We start from the raw sequence: 16239 nt of genomic DNA on the forward strand, positions 1-16239 counted from the left end.
GGTACAAGATGAGGTCTAGCATTTAACTGAGAATTACCGTTGCTACAGCCACAGAGGGGGTCTAGAATCCCTGTTTTGTCACCCCAAAGGTTGGATCACCATTATTTGTTAGATCTAGGAAAGGAGAATTCTGCTAGCTACTGAAACATTTAAACACTTGCTTCTGTTATGATTTCCTTGATCAAGCTGGAAAAATTGCTTTAGAGTGCAGCTCTGTCAAATAGCTGCTGTGTCCTTGTTTTACAAAAGGTAAATGAGCTCTAAGCATAGAGGAGGCTGACAGTTCAACTGCAGCCAGTTTTGACAGACAAGGTCACCACAGGTTCCATTTCACACTAGACAAAACTACAGTTTTTGTGCCCAAAGTCTGTTTCTCCCCTGTCTGGTCAGATCAGCAATACAAGAACCTCTAAAACTCAGAAAGCAACCTAACTTGATGCAGACTTAGGATCTTTTCTTTGAGGAAAATGGAGCGATTCTGTGAATGCTGAGAGTGATTGATCTGCTACTGTTTCCACCATCATCGCCCCCCACCCAGACCCCCAATAATGTTCTATCATGAGAAGTTTAAAGTGACACCTTCTCCCCCTGCCCCCTTTACTGTTACAGGAAATTAAAAATTAGAACTAAGGCTGTGGTGATGTCCATATGTGATATTTGGTCAGTATTGTTGTGTATAGGCCAAGAAAGACTGAGAAGCATAGATTTAAAGACATTAGATTACTAAGACGTTCAGAAAATGGGCTTTCTTATGCTGGGTTCAGGAATTAAATTGATTAAAACAACCTGGCTTATGAAAAATGCCACACGGGCTTGTGCGTTATACAGAAATTGGTCTTTATTGACTGGTACAATAGTATGGCCTAGAGGTTGTCAGCTCCCTTCCTACGTAATAATGGCCTGAAGCTGTTGACTACCTGTGTGTGTCTAGGTATATGCACAGAAGCACACGCACATATCCCCTCTACTATGGGGGAGAAAATGCATGTACTCAGAAGAAAATATCTTTGTGATGAATAAAAGTACAATCCTTGAAAATACGTCTTTTCCTATGCATATTTTGGATTAGTGGTGACCGAGTATTTTGCTATTCTTGTCCAGTTATTGCATTTAATATTTAACATTTAATTTCTTTTTCCAGACATGGGTATTTTAACCAGTATTTTAGATTTCTATAACTTTGTACTTTTCTCTTTTGTAGGATGATTACAGAGTCTGCATGGATTTTAATATTATTCAGAAAGATTCTGTGCCAGTTTGTCCTGTTGATGCATCAGGCTGCTTCACAGCAGAAGTGACTGACTTTGCTGGACAGTATGTGAAGGTTGGTGATCTTGGAGGAAGTAAATTACTGCTTTATTTAAGATAATATTTATAAGTGGTAGAAGTTTTTGTTTACCTGAATGACTTTGTCTTCAGTGTGTCTTTGGTGTCTGGAAAAAACAAAATGTCTTTTGATACTTGGGACAATGTCAGGTTTGTTTATTACAGTATTGGCAAATAAGGAATTTGAAACATAAGCAATATTGTAAATCTCATAATGAAAGGGAAAAGAATAGAAATATCTCTGGTTCATATCTGTTGTAGTAAGACTTGCAATTTTCTCCCTGGTTCTTATGGAAATGTTATATATGTAGTCTGTAGGTCTGTGTGCACCGGCATGTATTCCCGTTGCCTCCAGATAATTTCTGAATTCATAGATGTCAGGGAAAGGTCTCCAAAGTAATTAAGTTTATACAAGTCTTGTTGTACTAGGTGGCTGGTTAGAGGAGAAAAAATGAGTCATTTCTCCCCAGTTGTGGGAAAAGTTGCCATGTGAATTTACTTGTTAATGGATGCAAGAGTATCCATGCGAAGGGAGCCCCAAAGGAACCCCAAATTATTACAAATAAAAATCAGTAGGAATGTGTCATTAGTATTATGTACTCAGGAAATAAATTGTTTTTAATCGGGGTTCCCCACTGCTACAACTGGGTAGCAAAGCATGTTCATATAAAGGCAGTTTACAGGAGAAAGGCTTAAAATCTTGTTTTATCAAAAAATACGTGTATATTTTGATTTTTTTCACTTTCTTAATGTCTTGTTGACACTCATTTGTCCAGCAGGTTGTCTTTGAATATTAATGCACAGTTTTCACTCCTAGCTTAGAATATCAATCTCCGTAGTTAGTAAGGTGCATCAGCTTCTATAACTGTGGTCACATGTTGGAGGAACATGGTGTTGTGAAGTCTAAATATTAGGTAAGAGGCACCTACATGGCTGCTTTTATCGAGTCTTCTGATTTTTTGACAGGATTTAAGATATTACTTAATGCGAGTTCTGGTTGGTATGAATGCTGCAGATAATTTGTATTTCATAGTTTTGTGTATGTCGAAACACAGTTAAGGACAAGATGGAATTGATGCTATATACCAGGATTTTGGGAGCAAGTCATTTCTCAAGTTTGAATGTTTTGTTATGGCGCGTCTGCAGTAAATGCATAAATTGTGCAGAAGCTTCCTGGTTTTTGTGTGAATGTTAGACTATTTGTAGATATGTGGGTTTTTTTCAGCTGGATGGTGAAGACCAATCCTGTAATAGCTTACTGAAATAGTGAAAATTATATTCCAAGGAAATCTTTTTATTCTGTCTTTTTAGGATGCAGATAAGAACATCATTAAATTACTGAAAGAGAAAGGCAGACTGGTTCACAGCAGTAGTTTTAAGCACAGCTATCCTTTCTGCTGGAGGTAAGGAGAGAAATGCATATGGCTTTCAGATTGAAGGTTGTAACTGAGTAGTTTCATCAAATTTGTCTCTTCTTTTGTCCCCTCCCTCAACCTCCTTATACTTTTTTTAACAAGGCTAAAAGTACCACAAGTCAAGACTATTGACTGAGAGGGGCTCCAGTTTTGGGTTAAAATCCAAATAAATAAGAAGTTCAGTATAAAAGTTGAGTAAATTAAAAAAGAAAAACAAAAGTAAGTTCAGTAGTCAGGTTTAGTAAGCATATTATATTGAAAATTTTTGTTATAAGTTTAAGAAACACTTTAAAATCTAGTTTAATTTTTGAAATCACTTGAAAATTTTGATAGTCATATGTGATGCATTCAGCCCTTGTATTGATGTGATGGTGATAAAAAGTTTTCTCTATACCTAGCTTTAATGCTACTAGGTGAAGTGCTTTAGCAGTGAGCATTTATCTTTGCTCTGTAGCAAGAATAACCTTTACTTGCCTTTGAATAGCATGATTGTTTCTTTTTTTTTTTCCTAAGAGCTACCTAGAGGAGGGAGGGGAAATGCTCTTCAAGTGTTATGTCCTTGGTGAGTTGGGACAGGTTTTGATAGATGGTATTCCAAAACCAAACAACAGTTGTATTTTTCTTATGTAACAATTCAACTTTACAGTCATGGGCTTTTGAGACAAACCAGTAACAGAAGTGCTGATTCTGTAGAACATACTTAATCCTGCCACTCTGACATTTTTGTTGATTGATGATAAGTTGCAGGCAGCACCTAGCAGCAAATTATCTGGTGGGAAGAACAGAATAATGGATTCTACTTGAAAAGCTCATTTCACTGCCATCAGAAATCAAACCATAATTGGAATATGCTAAAAGTAGAAGAGTAGTTCTTGACTTCGCACATCATTATAAGTTATTTTGATTAATGTAGGAAAACTTTGAAATTAGACTCTGCTACTTAAAGTACTATTGTTCATGCTTTTCCCTGAAACCAGGCAGTTGTCGAATCCTGAATATGTTGAGATGTTTTCCTTCCTTTTATGCATCATCAAATGAGGGGCCTTTTTTGCACTGTAATCTTGTTACTGTGATTTGTAGTAATTCTCTCTCAATTAAATTAAAAAATTTAAAGGAGAGGAAAATAGAGAAACTTGGTAAGTACATATAATTTTCAGTTAGAATTCCCCTTCATTGGAATTGCTGAGAAAAGAGATCATGGGCTGAATCCATGTACATTTGAGAGCTTGATAGTCTAAATGCTCATATGGTCTAGGTAGCAGGCAATTTAACAACTCTTTAATTAAAAAAAAAAAGGGGGGGGGCGGGGGCGGCAAAGATAACAAGTGTGACAGCTGTAGTGCCCGTTGCAGCTACTGTGTGCTGTTTTATTTGGAAGCAATATTGGGAAGCTCTGTCATTGACAGATGCAGAGTTTTGTCTTTTTAAGCCAGTGAAAGCAAAGCAAAGATCACCATGTGTTTTAAACAGCTGTGCAGTCCAAATCAAATATGAAAAAACTTTTGGGAATGTGCAGTGTCCATAGAGAACATTCTTTCCAGCCTTTATCTTTCCATGTATAAAGGGTTCCCCCCTCCTCCAGGGAATGTTAGTTTTATGGCACTGCTAAGGACCAGTGAGTTTGCTTAGGTGCTTCAGTTCCTCTGATACAATTCTAAAGGGCACATTTGTAAGCAAGCATGCTCCCACTACCCTTCACCAAAGGTGGTGCTGGTACTGAGTTTAAAAACTATTTCTGTATGCGATAGGATGATATTCCAAAGCTGAATGTGTTACTCTATCAGGTCTTAACATGCACTGTGAAGCTGCATATCAGAGCAAAATAGCAAACATTTTTAAGTTGTTGAAATAAGGTATTCTTGCTGCACTTTATCTGCTTTAAAGCCTGTGTCCTTGGGTGGTGCTTTTCACTGCATCATCCCAATATTTTGCCTGAACTTTTTGTCTTATCTTTCACATATTGACTTGTTCAACCTGAGCTCGTTGTTACTGTAACATACAGCGCACAGGTCCATTAATATAAGTACTTCTTGAACTCTAGGTAGAACATCCACCTCAAGAAGTACCAACTCTTGCTAGCATATGAAGACCAATCCTCTGGTCTTTGGGATTAGGGGGTTTATTTCAGTTGAATTTAAATTGAATTTCATTCAATTCTTCCTGATTTTTGTGCGAGTTTGCTCCATTGTGTTGCCAAAAAAAATAAATAAAAGTGATACGGAAGGGGATTATTATGTCTTGTTTTAATCATGTGTTCTTTATGGCATCTGCAGCCTTTTTGCCTTCTGCCTCATCTATTTTATGTTTTAAATGTTCAAGCAGCTGTGTATACTTTTAAAAAGCCGGACTGCATTGTGTCTGTACTTGAACATGATCTCTCAGTTTTCACATCAGCATTGCAGCTGATCCCCGTTGCAGACTTACCTCTGCTTCTATGTCCAGTTTCGTACTGTTAGTAAATTGAGTTGATCAGTCTTGATCCTTTGTGAAGTATTGAAGCAGCACAGATCTGAAGTTGGACGGTTGGGTTGAAGTTGGACAATTTTGTGGAAGCATTAAGAGTCGTTGTACTAAATCAGATCAAACATCCATCTGTTTCATCAGACAATGTCCAGAATTGAACGTGTGGGGAAAAAAAATGAAAACAAGCATGCATTCAGTGTAGTACTCCCTTGGCTTCCAGTGATTTTCAGATAATGGATTTCCTGAGCCAGCATCACTGCCATAACTGACTCGAGTAATGTGGTTGTGTTTGTGGGTTTCTTCCCTTTCTTTTTTCTTCTTTTATGTTTTTCCTTTTATTTTCCTTTATTTATTTATTATTCTTTAATCATGCTATATTCTGACTGAGGAGATCTAGCAGACCTCCTGTGACTATTCTACTTCATAGGAACAAATCCTTGCCTTCCTGTTTTGCAAGGAACCTATTTAAGTCTCCCCAAAGTGGCTTGGTTTATGTGGAAAGGGGAAACCTCCCTTCAGTTTAGATAGAGAGTTTAGGCAGGTATCCATCTCTACCTTGAGGTCTGGCTGGATAGCTTTTCCCCTTGTCCTGTATTAATGCAAAACACAACCCAGTAATAGGAATTTTTCATTCAGTTCTCAGCAAAGAAGAACTTCAACCCTCTCGACTCATTGAGAGGCAGGACTGGGTAAGATATTAATGGCTGGGCAATTTGTCAATACCTTGTTCTCTCCCTCTCTCCACTCCTGCTCCCCCCCTTTGGTGAGGTAGTGCTTGGCAGTACAACTAGAAGGGAGAAAATATTCAGGGAAACCATGCCATCTGCCCTGTCTTACTACCCTCCTGTGGAGGGAGACTGTTCTCTGTGGGTGCTTTGGAGTGGATCCTTTGCATCTGAAGCTACTTCTGCACTAAAGCATGTTGTTAGTCAGCCCTATCTGCCAGCTACTTGCTCCTGATAGAGCATGGGTGCAAATTTATTGTCCCCGCATTCTTTTTGCAACATGTTGATATGACCATATCAGAAACTGTTACTATCAGATTTTATTCTTGTTGTTCCTGGTAATTCAAAATCTTATATGTGATGGCAATTCATCATTCTTTAGGACATTTTAAACAAGATGCTCAATAAAACTAACATACTTTTGAAGTGTCCTGTAGTTTGCAAAATACTTCCTTTTAACTCTAGTTTTGCTGCTGCCTGAGGAGTTAACTGTTCCCTTTTATACGTGTTAGAACTTAAATTTGAGAAGCAGAACTTACTAGCTTAATATGTTTGCTTTTGACAGAGATCATTGCTATATTATTATTGCTTTGAGCTCTTACCCTTTACTGTAAAGTTAGTTATAGATACTTTAACTCTTAAAAGACACAAATTGAAGTGCAAATCTTATATTTAAAAGGAAATATCTTCTAAAATATGGTATCAAGAGAGCAAGTGGTTTGTCTTTTTTATTATTGGACTGTATGCAATGTGATTGCTTTTTTTTTTTTTTTTTCCCTCTCCAGGTTTTAACAACCTTTGCTGTGAATTTTCTTCTTTCTTCTACTGGTCAGGCAGGTGTACCATTAGGAAGTGTCTTCACAGTAGTTTTGATTTACATCATAATCTACAGTAGTTTGCTTACTTCAAATGAGTAAATAGATATAAGTAAAATAAGCATTTTAAGATTGGGTTGTTTACAATAATTGACTGCCTGTAGGAGATAATGGTAGCTTCTCAGGGCCTTTGGTTGCAAGTTACTGCTGAGCAAATTTATTTCCAAGTTCCGAGGCAAACTGTCTTATAAAACAAACAAACAAAAAACAAAAACAGAAAAAAACCAGTAATGCTTTGAGAAACACTTTGTGGTGGGTTGACGTTAAGGAAGACTGAACTTCTTGTCCCAGCACTGTTGAAGCTGCTATGTAGCAGTAGATGAATTCCTTCCCCTAGGCCTCAGTCTCCTTTTCTAAGATTGCAATGCTGAGATAGATGTAAACTTTTAGAAATCTCTGAACTCTCCTATAATGTTCTTTACACACTATTAGATCACCAGATTCTTTAGAAGGGTACATATTACTTTTACATGCTCTCAAGACTTCAAGCCATAGTATTATGGACCTGCCAAATAGGAGACCTGTTTGAGTCCTCAATGCAGTCAGATGCTTAAAGATATTAATTTTACTAGGTAATTTAGGGAATTTATCAGAGTCTGTGCAGTCTGCCCTACAGTGAGCCCAGGTTCTGACTCTCCCCTTTACTGCACAAGGGTTTTATGACTTGTATTGAAAGTTGAGGTAAGGAATTTATTATGATGACTTGATCACTTCTTTCTTCTTCTGCTTATCTGTATCTTTTCCTTTCCTTCTCCCCCTGGTATGGGACATTCATCTAGTTAGCTCTGGGTACTATTACTCCATCTTTATGGTTTACTCTTTTAACCACCATTAATAAAAACATAGCTTCTAGCTTTTCAAGTTAGATATACACAGGTTTAAAAAAAAAAAAAAAAAAGTACAGAATGAACTCACCTGGAAGGTTTAAATTGGACTGATTTTAATACTTACTGAAGTTGATAGTATTGTTATATGCAGGTATATAAAATTCCAGTACAGTTTGAATGTTCTCATGATTTCTCTTGCTATAAAAACTCATTAAATTGCTGGTTTTAAATTTTTTTATTTTTTAAAGTTTTTAATATAATAATTCATGTAAGTGTAATGATTTGTGTAGTAATCATAATAATAGTAACAATTTAAAAAACCCACCTTTGTTAATGTGATAATACTTTGAGTAGTGCAATTAATTCAGTCTGTGGAGAAGAGATTGTGATGTACAAAAACACATTTTAAAGAGCACTTTATAAATACCATAGCCCTGAAAATGTTTTTGTTTGTTTTGGTCTCTCCCCCAACACCTTCTCTTACAGGTCAGATACTCCATTGATATACAAAGCTGTGCCAAGTTGGTTTGTAAGAGTGGAGCACATGGTGGAGAAGCTACTGGAGAATAATGCGCAATGCTACTGGTAATGTCTCTTGCATATATTTGTTCTTTAAAGAAACAAAAACACCAAAACTTTCCCATCTTTGGTGTGCTAATTTTGCATCGTATTTCCATTCTGTCTTTCTTAGTCAATGTTATTGGAATGGAGCTAGCAACTAGCTCTGAACAGTGTCTTATCTCAGGCTTCCTGAATGGGCCTCAATCTCATGAGCCTGGTGCATGAACATGGTTGTGCACTCTTCCTTACTTGCTTCTGAGAAGGCATTCTTTACTGGTATAAAATTCCATGAAAAACATATTTTAGTGTGTAATTAAGGTTGAGTATGTACTAATAATTTACAATGAAATACATTACGAGGTTGTAAAAAGTATCCTCAAATCATGTGATGCAACCCTAGGAAATTTGGCGTGAGAGATAAACTGCAAAGGAATCTCAACATGAGGAACCATGGAAATGCACAGTTAAGCCACCCAAACAGGTTCTCTAGAGAGGAATTTAGGTAGCTAAACTCTGGGTATTCATGGTTTCAAATTAAACTAATTTTTAGACAACTTTTTTCTCTTCATCTGCTTATTACAAGATAAGGTTGATACTTTGCCATAGGTGCATCTGAAGAGCTGTAAGGCAAAAAAAAAAAAAAAAAGACCCTCAAACAACCTCACAACCTCCCCCCTTTAGATTTTGAAACATGTAAATTCAGAGTTTCAGAAGTTTGATTAAAAATACACTACTTGTGGCAAAAAATAAATCTTCATATGCGTATAAGGAACTTGAAAAATATTTGTGTGAAACTTATGTGAAAAGAAATAGATAACAAATAGTTCTAAGTAATTTAAATATATTACTGAATTGGGTATAAGAGGGAACTACTAGAGATGATAGCCATTTTGGGAGTCCATGATAGGGTCTGTGTGCTACAAAAGCACTCCATAAATTTGTCTTCTCCACCTTCATAACCTTCACTTTTTCCAAGCTTGTCCTGATACCTTCCCTTCCCTCCCTGCCAAATAGTCTGTGCCTGGGAAGTTGAGATGAGATGGTGAAAAATGTGGAGGTTGTGTCTTTGTTCAGTTGTACCATGTGCCGTTTCTGCCGCTCAATCTTTCAGTGCAAGGACTGCAGCAGAGTCGGGCTTCTAGTGCCGTGTGCCTCTGGTCTGCAGCTGCATTCGTGTTCAAGAAGGTGACTCAGCTTTAGTGAACGATTACAGATTATGCTGTGTTTCTTCATAGACAATGGTTAGCAATTAAATTCTCCATGAACAACTTCTGCGCAACTGCTTACCTGGTACAAGCACTGTAAATGTTGCAATATGTGACAAGTTTAGTGATCCATGATACAGACTATCCAAAAATGTTGCAAAGCTGTCTTGCTAACTTGCAATAAGCACATGCTTGATATGTAAGAAGACTTTATAGATTACTAAGTGTTGCTTTCATTTTTCCATAACAGAACATGCTGTGATCCTCCTTTTGGGGAAAAATAAGCTGGAGAGGGGGTGAAAGTGTTTGTTCTTAGCTTTAATTAGCTTTCTCAAGATGCTTTTACTGTTTTGATGACTGCCAGTAGACCTGCATACTTAATTTTCACATAAACATAAGAAAAATATAATGACCCTATGAGGAAAAGAAAATGCTTGAATAGTTAAGCTAGTTTTGCTTTTCCAGAGACAAAACTTCAAGAAGAAACTGCTAAGAATGACCTCCACTCCTCCGGGAGGTATTCCTAAGAATTCATAAATCGCTTCCACCCTACTTCATCTTCGTATTTGGGCCCTATGTGGGTGTTGATCAGTGGGGATACAGTTGGAACCACATGTGAGAGCTGTCATTGCAAATATTAGGTGAGAGGACAGCATCATTAGGGTGCCCTGATGTTTATATCAATTGGTAATATTCAGCTTTCTTAAATTGAAGCACCCATTGTCTTTCAAGCAGTTCTTTTTGAGTTGCAACCTAATACCATAATTGAATGTAAAACTGCTTCCTTGAGACTTCTTTCAAAATAGTATGGTCTTAGTGATTTTAAGAATCCTGTTTAGGAGAGATGGCCACAAATAGATATCATCATCAAATTATTAGTAAAATTGTATTGATACATGTTTCCAGCATGTGAATTCATAATAAATAGTTCAAATGCTTGATGGCTTTTGTTTAAAAAAGATGACTTTTAAAATCCAATGTTTTAAAAGAAAGGCTGTTTGCTTAAGGTTCTCTTTCTATGTTTTTCACTGATGTCAGTTTTGTTTGGGGTGTAACTTCTTAAGCTGGCAATCCTTAATTTCCATTTATTTAGATTTTGGGGACTCTGTTCTTCCCCAAACCTACTTTTTTTGTATTTGAAGAGACTTGATCTCTTGAAGTGCCACAGGAGTAATACCTAGTTTTTTTAAAAAATTATTTTTGGACTCTCTGGGGCTTCAGCATGTCCTGAAAGAGAGAAAATTGGGGATGAATGCTTTTCAGACTATATTAATCTTTGGAAAATGAGTTTGACTGTGTTGCTTTCTTATTACTTTAAATGACTGATAGGTATATTGTCCCTTAAGAATAGCTGCACTCTTTTTAGGTATTTTTTGATGAAATAGATTAAACATAGTTGGCCAGACTTTGCAACCTGATTGCATTTCTAATTAGTTTTTTAATGAATTAACATACTGCTAATAAATTTTGAGTGATCATGGCTTTAAAGCCAGCAACTGTGTCTTCATTTTTTCCAAATGAACTTAGCTATAGCTGACAAGAATGGCTACGTGAAATAGTGATGTGTCAGTATCTTTGTAAAACCAGAAACCAAAAAAAAAAAAACAAACCTCTTCTTTCTCCTGGCCTTATTCCGATCAGAGTGAGAAGCCAGGTGTGCTGGATGTTGCTGACAAGGTAGAATAGGAACAGTAATAAAAGAGCCCATGTTTCAGACTTTTTGGTCCGGGATCCCTACCAAATTTTCTCTTTACCACACAACTGGAAGAAGAGGTAACAAAGTATCGGGAATCTTGTATTCAAGCAGCCTAACACTGTTGTACTTAAGTTAAAGAAGGGCAAATCCAGCTGCTTCCCATTGAAGTCTGTCATGCTGCGGTTTCCTGTTGCGTCAGTGTGCAGTTAGGTGCAGTATCTAAGTTGGGCCCCTGTTATAAGTGCTCTGGATTCCAGCCTTAGTTGTTTGTGTGTGTTAAAACTCTGTCTTCCTGTAAGATGATTTGTTGAAAGGGCATTTCCTACGTAACCACAAACAAGTAACTAAACCTTGATACCTCAGGTTCCTGCGTGTAATATAGGACTAATTCTTTGTCAACACAGAGTTCAGAGTTTGTATGAATTACAAATTTATATGTTAGTGTAAGGAATAAGTTAGTGTAAAACCTGTGTAATTTATACTTACATTTTTAAGTTGTTTTAACTCATACTTCCAGCAGTGTGTGTAACATTTTAAGATACTGATAGGTTGATTTAAAAAAAGTGTGTTCTATAGACTGTCTTGTATTTAAATTTTAGGTTTGGACACTTTTTTTTTTTCTTTTCAACTCTCTCACCTAAAGTTCTACCTCTGTAACTTCTTGTGAAGGGCTCACATCTGCCTGATTGCTAGTTTCTGCTGTTAGAGACTGTTGCCCTGTTCTGACATTGCTTACCTTAGAAGCACAGCACTTAATGTAGTGGCGAAATGCCTAGCAATGAAAGGAAAGCAGATATGAAAGGTGGTAAGTGACTTCAAACAACTGAAGCCTTTTGTTCTGGCATCTTCTTAGCAGTGAAAAATTCAAACTCTGTAGTGAAGAGCTTGATGTGTTGGTCCTTAGCTAGAACGATTCCATGACTTTAAGAAATAATAGTTTGTGATGAATGAATATATTGTAAAGAACACAGGCCCTTGGCTGTTCTGCTAGAAGTTAATTTCCTGTTTGACGAGTGTGAGTTTTGCACACTTCCTGCCATTTCTGTATGCAGAGCTCCAGGAACAAGTGTTTTCCCATCCATCGGCTAGTAGTCCAACAAGTTAGTCTTTTGAGATGCTTTTGACCTTGGCCTTTCCGATCGTTGGCCAGCCGCCGCCTTTGCTGAGCAGCAACCCGCCTCGCGCCCTCGTGGGAGGCGTGATTTCATCCCGAGTGCCGCGGGCCCCCTGCCTGCAACCTCGCTGCTGGGCAGCGCGGGCCCTGGGCTGCAGGCAGCCGGGAGCGAATGTTTCCTCTCTTCTCCCAGGTCTCTTACCTTGGCACAGATAAGAAATACGTCTCTGTAGCAGGGGATGCAGAAATTGAAATCGTAAGAGAATTGAATAATAATGTGAGAAAACGAATTCCCTTGTTTCATGCGTGCTCTCTCTGTTTTTTTGGGGGAGGGGGAGAGGTAGGGTTTGTCCAGCAGAATGTTTTGTTTTTCCTATTTTATTTGGACACTTTTTAAATTGCATCTTATATGACGTTTTATAGTTATTTTTAATATGACCATGAAGTTGTCATTCTTCCTTTTGAATCCCTGATCGCACTTGTCTCGCTCAGGAAATGGGAATACAAGAAGCCGGGTCCTCTGTAGCGGTCACTAGATGGCAGCATTTCCTGAGGAAAAATGCAAACTAGACTCTGTAGCATAAGGCATGAAAAAAATTTTGCTGCAGGGAGAGCCTCATGTTCATCTAAGTGCAGTGCAAGCCAGAAGGTTTTATTACTGTCTGTTATCAGACATAGCTGAGGATTGGAAGTTTTAAGGCTTGTTGCAGTTGATTTGGATGGCTTGTGTTCTACTGCATCCTAATTTTGCTCTCCTCTCAAGGCCTCTTGAGCAGCAGTGGCCAGTTATGCCAAATATCCTTTCATCCCTAAGGAATGGCCACCAAAAGCTTGCTGCTTATGAAGTAACGTATGACTTGAACCCTGTCAGTTTGCTAAGCAGTTACAATGCCATGTTGTTAGGCAACTAATTATCTGTGTTTGCAGTATGTTGAATGTCTGCCGCCTTTATAGCATTGCAAACATATTTATGTGAGTAAGTTGAAAGAAATCCTAAGTGACTGTACTGTATAAAAGTATTTTGTCACCATAAATATTCCACATGATACTCCAAAGAAAACTAAGCAGGAAGAACAACAGAATGAAAGCTTCATTTTGCATTGATTTCAGAGTGCAAGGGGGTTTGCCATCATTGCTAAGATTAAGTATTTTAGTAGCAATTAGCATTGGTGTCTGGGTCCTACAAATAAAATAGGTATTGGGATATGTGTATCACAAAATTGGGGGTTAAGGCTTCCCTTAATCGTGACTTGTCAAGCAGCCACGCGCTGCTGACAGTATGGTTATGATGCAGTCTGCAGCAGCATCGCAGTCTGGGCTGAAGTGCTTGTTGCTATGGGAACCAGGATGAAAGAGCGAGGAAAAACAGTGCTATATCAAAATGATTGAAAGTACTGTTAATTTGACGAATGTAAGCCGCATATGAGCAACAAATGCTGTTGCAGCGGTGGAGGCAACCCTCACCGGTGTGGGGTGTGTGCCGTGGGTACCATTAGGATGAGCTGCCCAGACGTGGGGAGGAGGAAGAGGCCGCTGCAGTGGGCAGGCGGCGTGCGGGGGGTTCGGTGCGGTGCCACACTGACCTATCCTCTCCTCCCCGGCCCCACCCGCCCCGGGGCATTTAATTAGGTCCCCGATCTAGCGTTGGCGCTAATTAAAGTGTCAAAAGGGCATGAGTAGTTGCCTGTTTTATCTCCCTGAATTAAAAACCATTAAAAATCAATTTGAGGGCATATTGAAGGAGGCTTGTTATTAGAGTAAATTAACATAATGGAGTTGAAGACTTTTAGTCTTCTAAGGATTGGTTAATGTTTGAAAAGAAAAGAAAATTCTAGACCTAACTTGAATTCACAGGTGTTGTGCTATGATTTCAAAGAGATCTGCACATGTTTAGTTGAATGACTTAGAATAATTATTTGATCAGCGTTGTTTTGCTGTTACAGCTCGGTTATATCCTGGAAGAATAACTTCTTCCTTTCCAGATATATAAATGATTTCTGGTTTCAGGAGTCACTTAAAGAATTACCAGCTTACCAAAATGGAGGATAATTTGGGGATCATCATCTCAGATTCAAACATGTCAAATGCTGGGTGCTAATCTGGTGTTTGAATTCCTAATTTACGCTATTTAAGGTAGTGTTTTGTTTATCGGCATTATAGTCTAGCTCTCATGTGACTGTTTCTCAAATAATTTGTAAGCTAAGAGCTTGCTTCAGTTCTTACAAAGTAAATCCTATCCGTTATGTAAAGTTGCTATGGTTTTTTGAAGAATGTCATGAATACAATTAGCTAATGAGAAGAATACTGAAGAGTGAGAAGGAATTAGAATATCTTTTGTATAAAATCTCAAGCAGCTTTTAATGTTAAATTGATAATAAAACATAATGTTTGCGCTATGGCAATATTTGATAAGTCTCCTTCAGTATTGGTGTTAGTGTTTACAGAAAGGAGGGACAATATTTCTTGGAGGCAGTGTTCCTGTATCCTGTGACTAGAGGGAAGTGAGCCAACTCACTGAGTCACGCAGAGCACATCGGAGCTTGGAAATGCAATAATACGTTGAAATTGATATTTACAATTGGGGTATGAACACGAGAGAAACACTTCAGAATATATGTGCAGAAAAGAAGCAGACATCCTTATCCTTTTAACAATTTTTCCTTCTGGTTCATGTAAGGATTTCATTCCTTACATTCTGCCTATTCCTTTTGGGGAGAGAAGAATTGGAAAGCAAATATACCCCTTTTAGTCAATGTTGTTCCCCAAGTGCTAGCTGGCAATGAGAGCTGCCTGGATCAGCAGTGGTGGTAACTCACTACGAGTCACACACATTCCTGCTCTGAGATGGGAGATGATCCCTCGTGCTATTTTCAAATGCCTGTTTTGCTTGTGTGACTTGGATGCTCTACAGTACACAGACTTTGAAGATGAGAAAAGCAGTTTGTGTTTTTAGCTGACTAACAGATTTTGTTTAAAGGACTGGACTTTTTTTTTTTTTTGCCTTCCTGTTTTCTTTGTTTATCAAATGGAATTCTCATTTTAGATTCTTAATTTTGAAGAAGCAGTGGGAGACGCTAAGGAAATCAGTAGCTACCCAATGAAATGGGAGTTTGTTTTGCACAACACTTAGTGTTGCGTAAATTTAGCAAAAACTAAAATCTACCCCAAAAAATGGGAGCAAACAGTCAAAAATGGATATACAAATTTGGAGCAGATTATCAATTTTCATCAACTCTAACTTTTTACAACAGGGTTTTGAGGTTGGGAAAATATGAAAGAAATTAGGATTCAAGCAAGTTCAAACTGATGTATATTCATTCAGAATCTTTCTAATTTATGATATGATGAATCACTTTATTCATTTGTGTCCTGAAGTCCAGTTTTGTGGATTTTCGAACTACTGAAATGTCTGTATCTTGAAGTTTATTTAGTGCAATATCTTGGATAACAAGAAAGTAGAAGTGCCTATTATCCCACACTATTCTAAAGGCATAAATGAAGAGCCTCCAAACCTGCTGAGACAGCAGTCTCCTTAACTTTGCTAAATGTTTGAGAAGGAAGTATGAAATCCTATCTGTCACTTTGCAGAGAAATTTGAAGGTCAAAAACAACACAAATTGTAGGGCAGTTGGGAAATAAACCTGTTTATAGCAGCACTGTTTTGGGGGCTTTAGCAGGTTTGCTTTAGGACTGAAGCCAGTGATTTGATTGCAGTTGCAAATGCTTGGAACTATTTGAACAGATTCAAACCTAATGAAAGGTCAAGCTGCAGCATCAGCGTCATTAGCAGTGGTTTGCCCTACGCTGACTGTGGCACCAGCCATCCTGCTTGTCACGCCAAACTTCAAATTCAGTGGAGTCATCAGCATACAACTAAAATCTGTGCTTTCAAGCTGAAAGAGGTTTGTGACAAATACCCCATGGTTAACCATGAAAAGCATATTTTAGCTTTTTGAAACACTTTTTGTTTATCTTTGTGTTGTAAATACAAATATTTATCTGGGTGGCCTTTGAGGAGGAGTTTTCTTTTTC

General features: G+C 37.8%; 1 protein-coding gene across 13 annotated transcripts in view; it reads left to right on the forward strand.

Annotated features, from left to right (window-relative positions):
- Positions 1 to 16239, forward strand: part of IARS (isoleucyl-tRNA synthetase) — a 115498-nt gene that overhangs the window by 35584 nt on the left and 63675 nt on the right. For all 13 annotated transcript variants that reach the window (XR_003252730.1, XR_003252732.1, XR_003252733.1 and 10 more), the window contains 3 exons: positions 1202 to 1324; positions 2638 to 2729; positions 8118 to 8216. Coding sequence is in view for 5 of the 13 variants with exons in the window: in XM_026061195.1 (XP_025916980.1) it covers positions 1202 to 1324; positions 2638 to 2729; positions 8118 to 8216 (314 nt within the window). In the remaining 8 variants the exon portion in view is untranslated. The remainder of the gene's footprint in view (positions 1 to 1201; positions 1325 to 2637; positions 2730 to 8117; positions 8217 to 16239) is intronic.

This window comes from Apteryx rowi, unplaced genomic scaffold, assembly GCF_003343035.1.
Source record: "Apteryx rowi isolate R43461 unplaced genomic scaffold, aptRow1 scaffold_177, whole genome shotgun sequence".
In the NCBI taxonomy this organism is placed as follows: domain Eukaryota; kingdom Metazoa; phylum Chordata; class Aves; order Apterygiformes; family Apterygidae; genus Apteryx; species Apteryx rowi.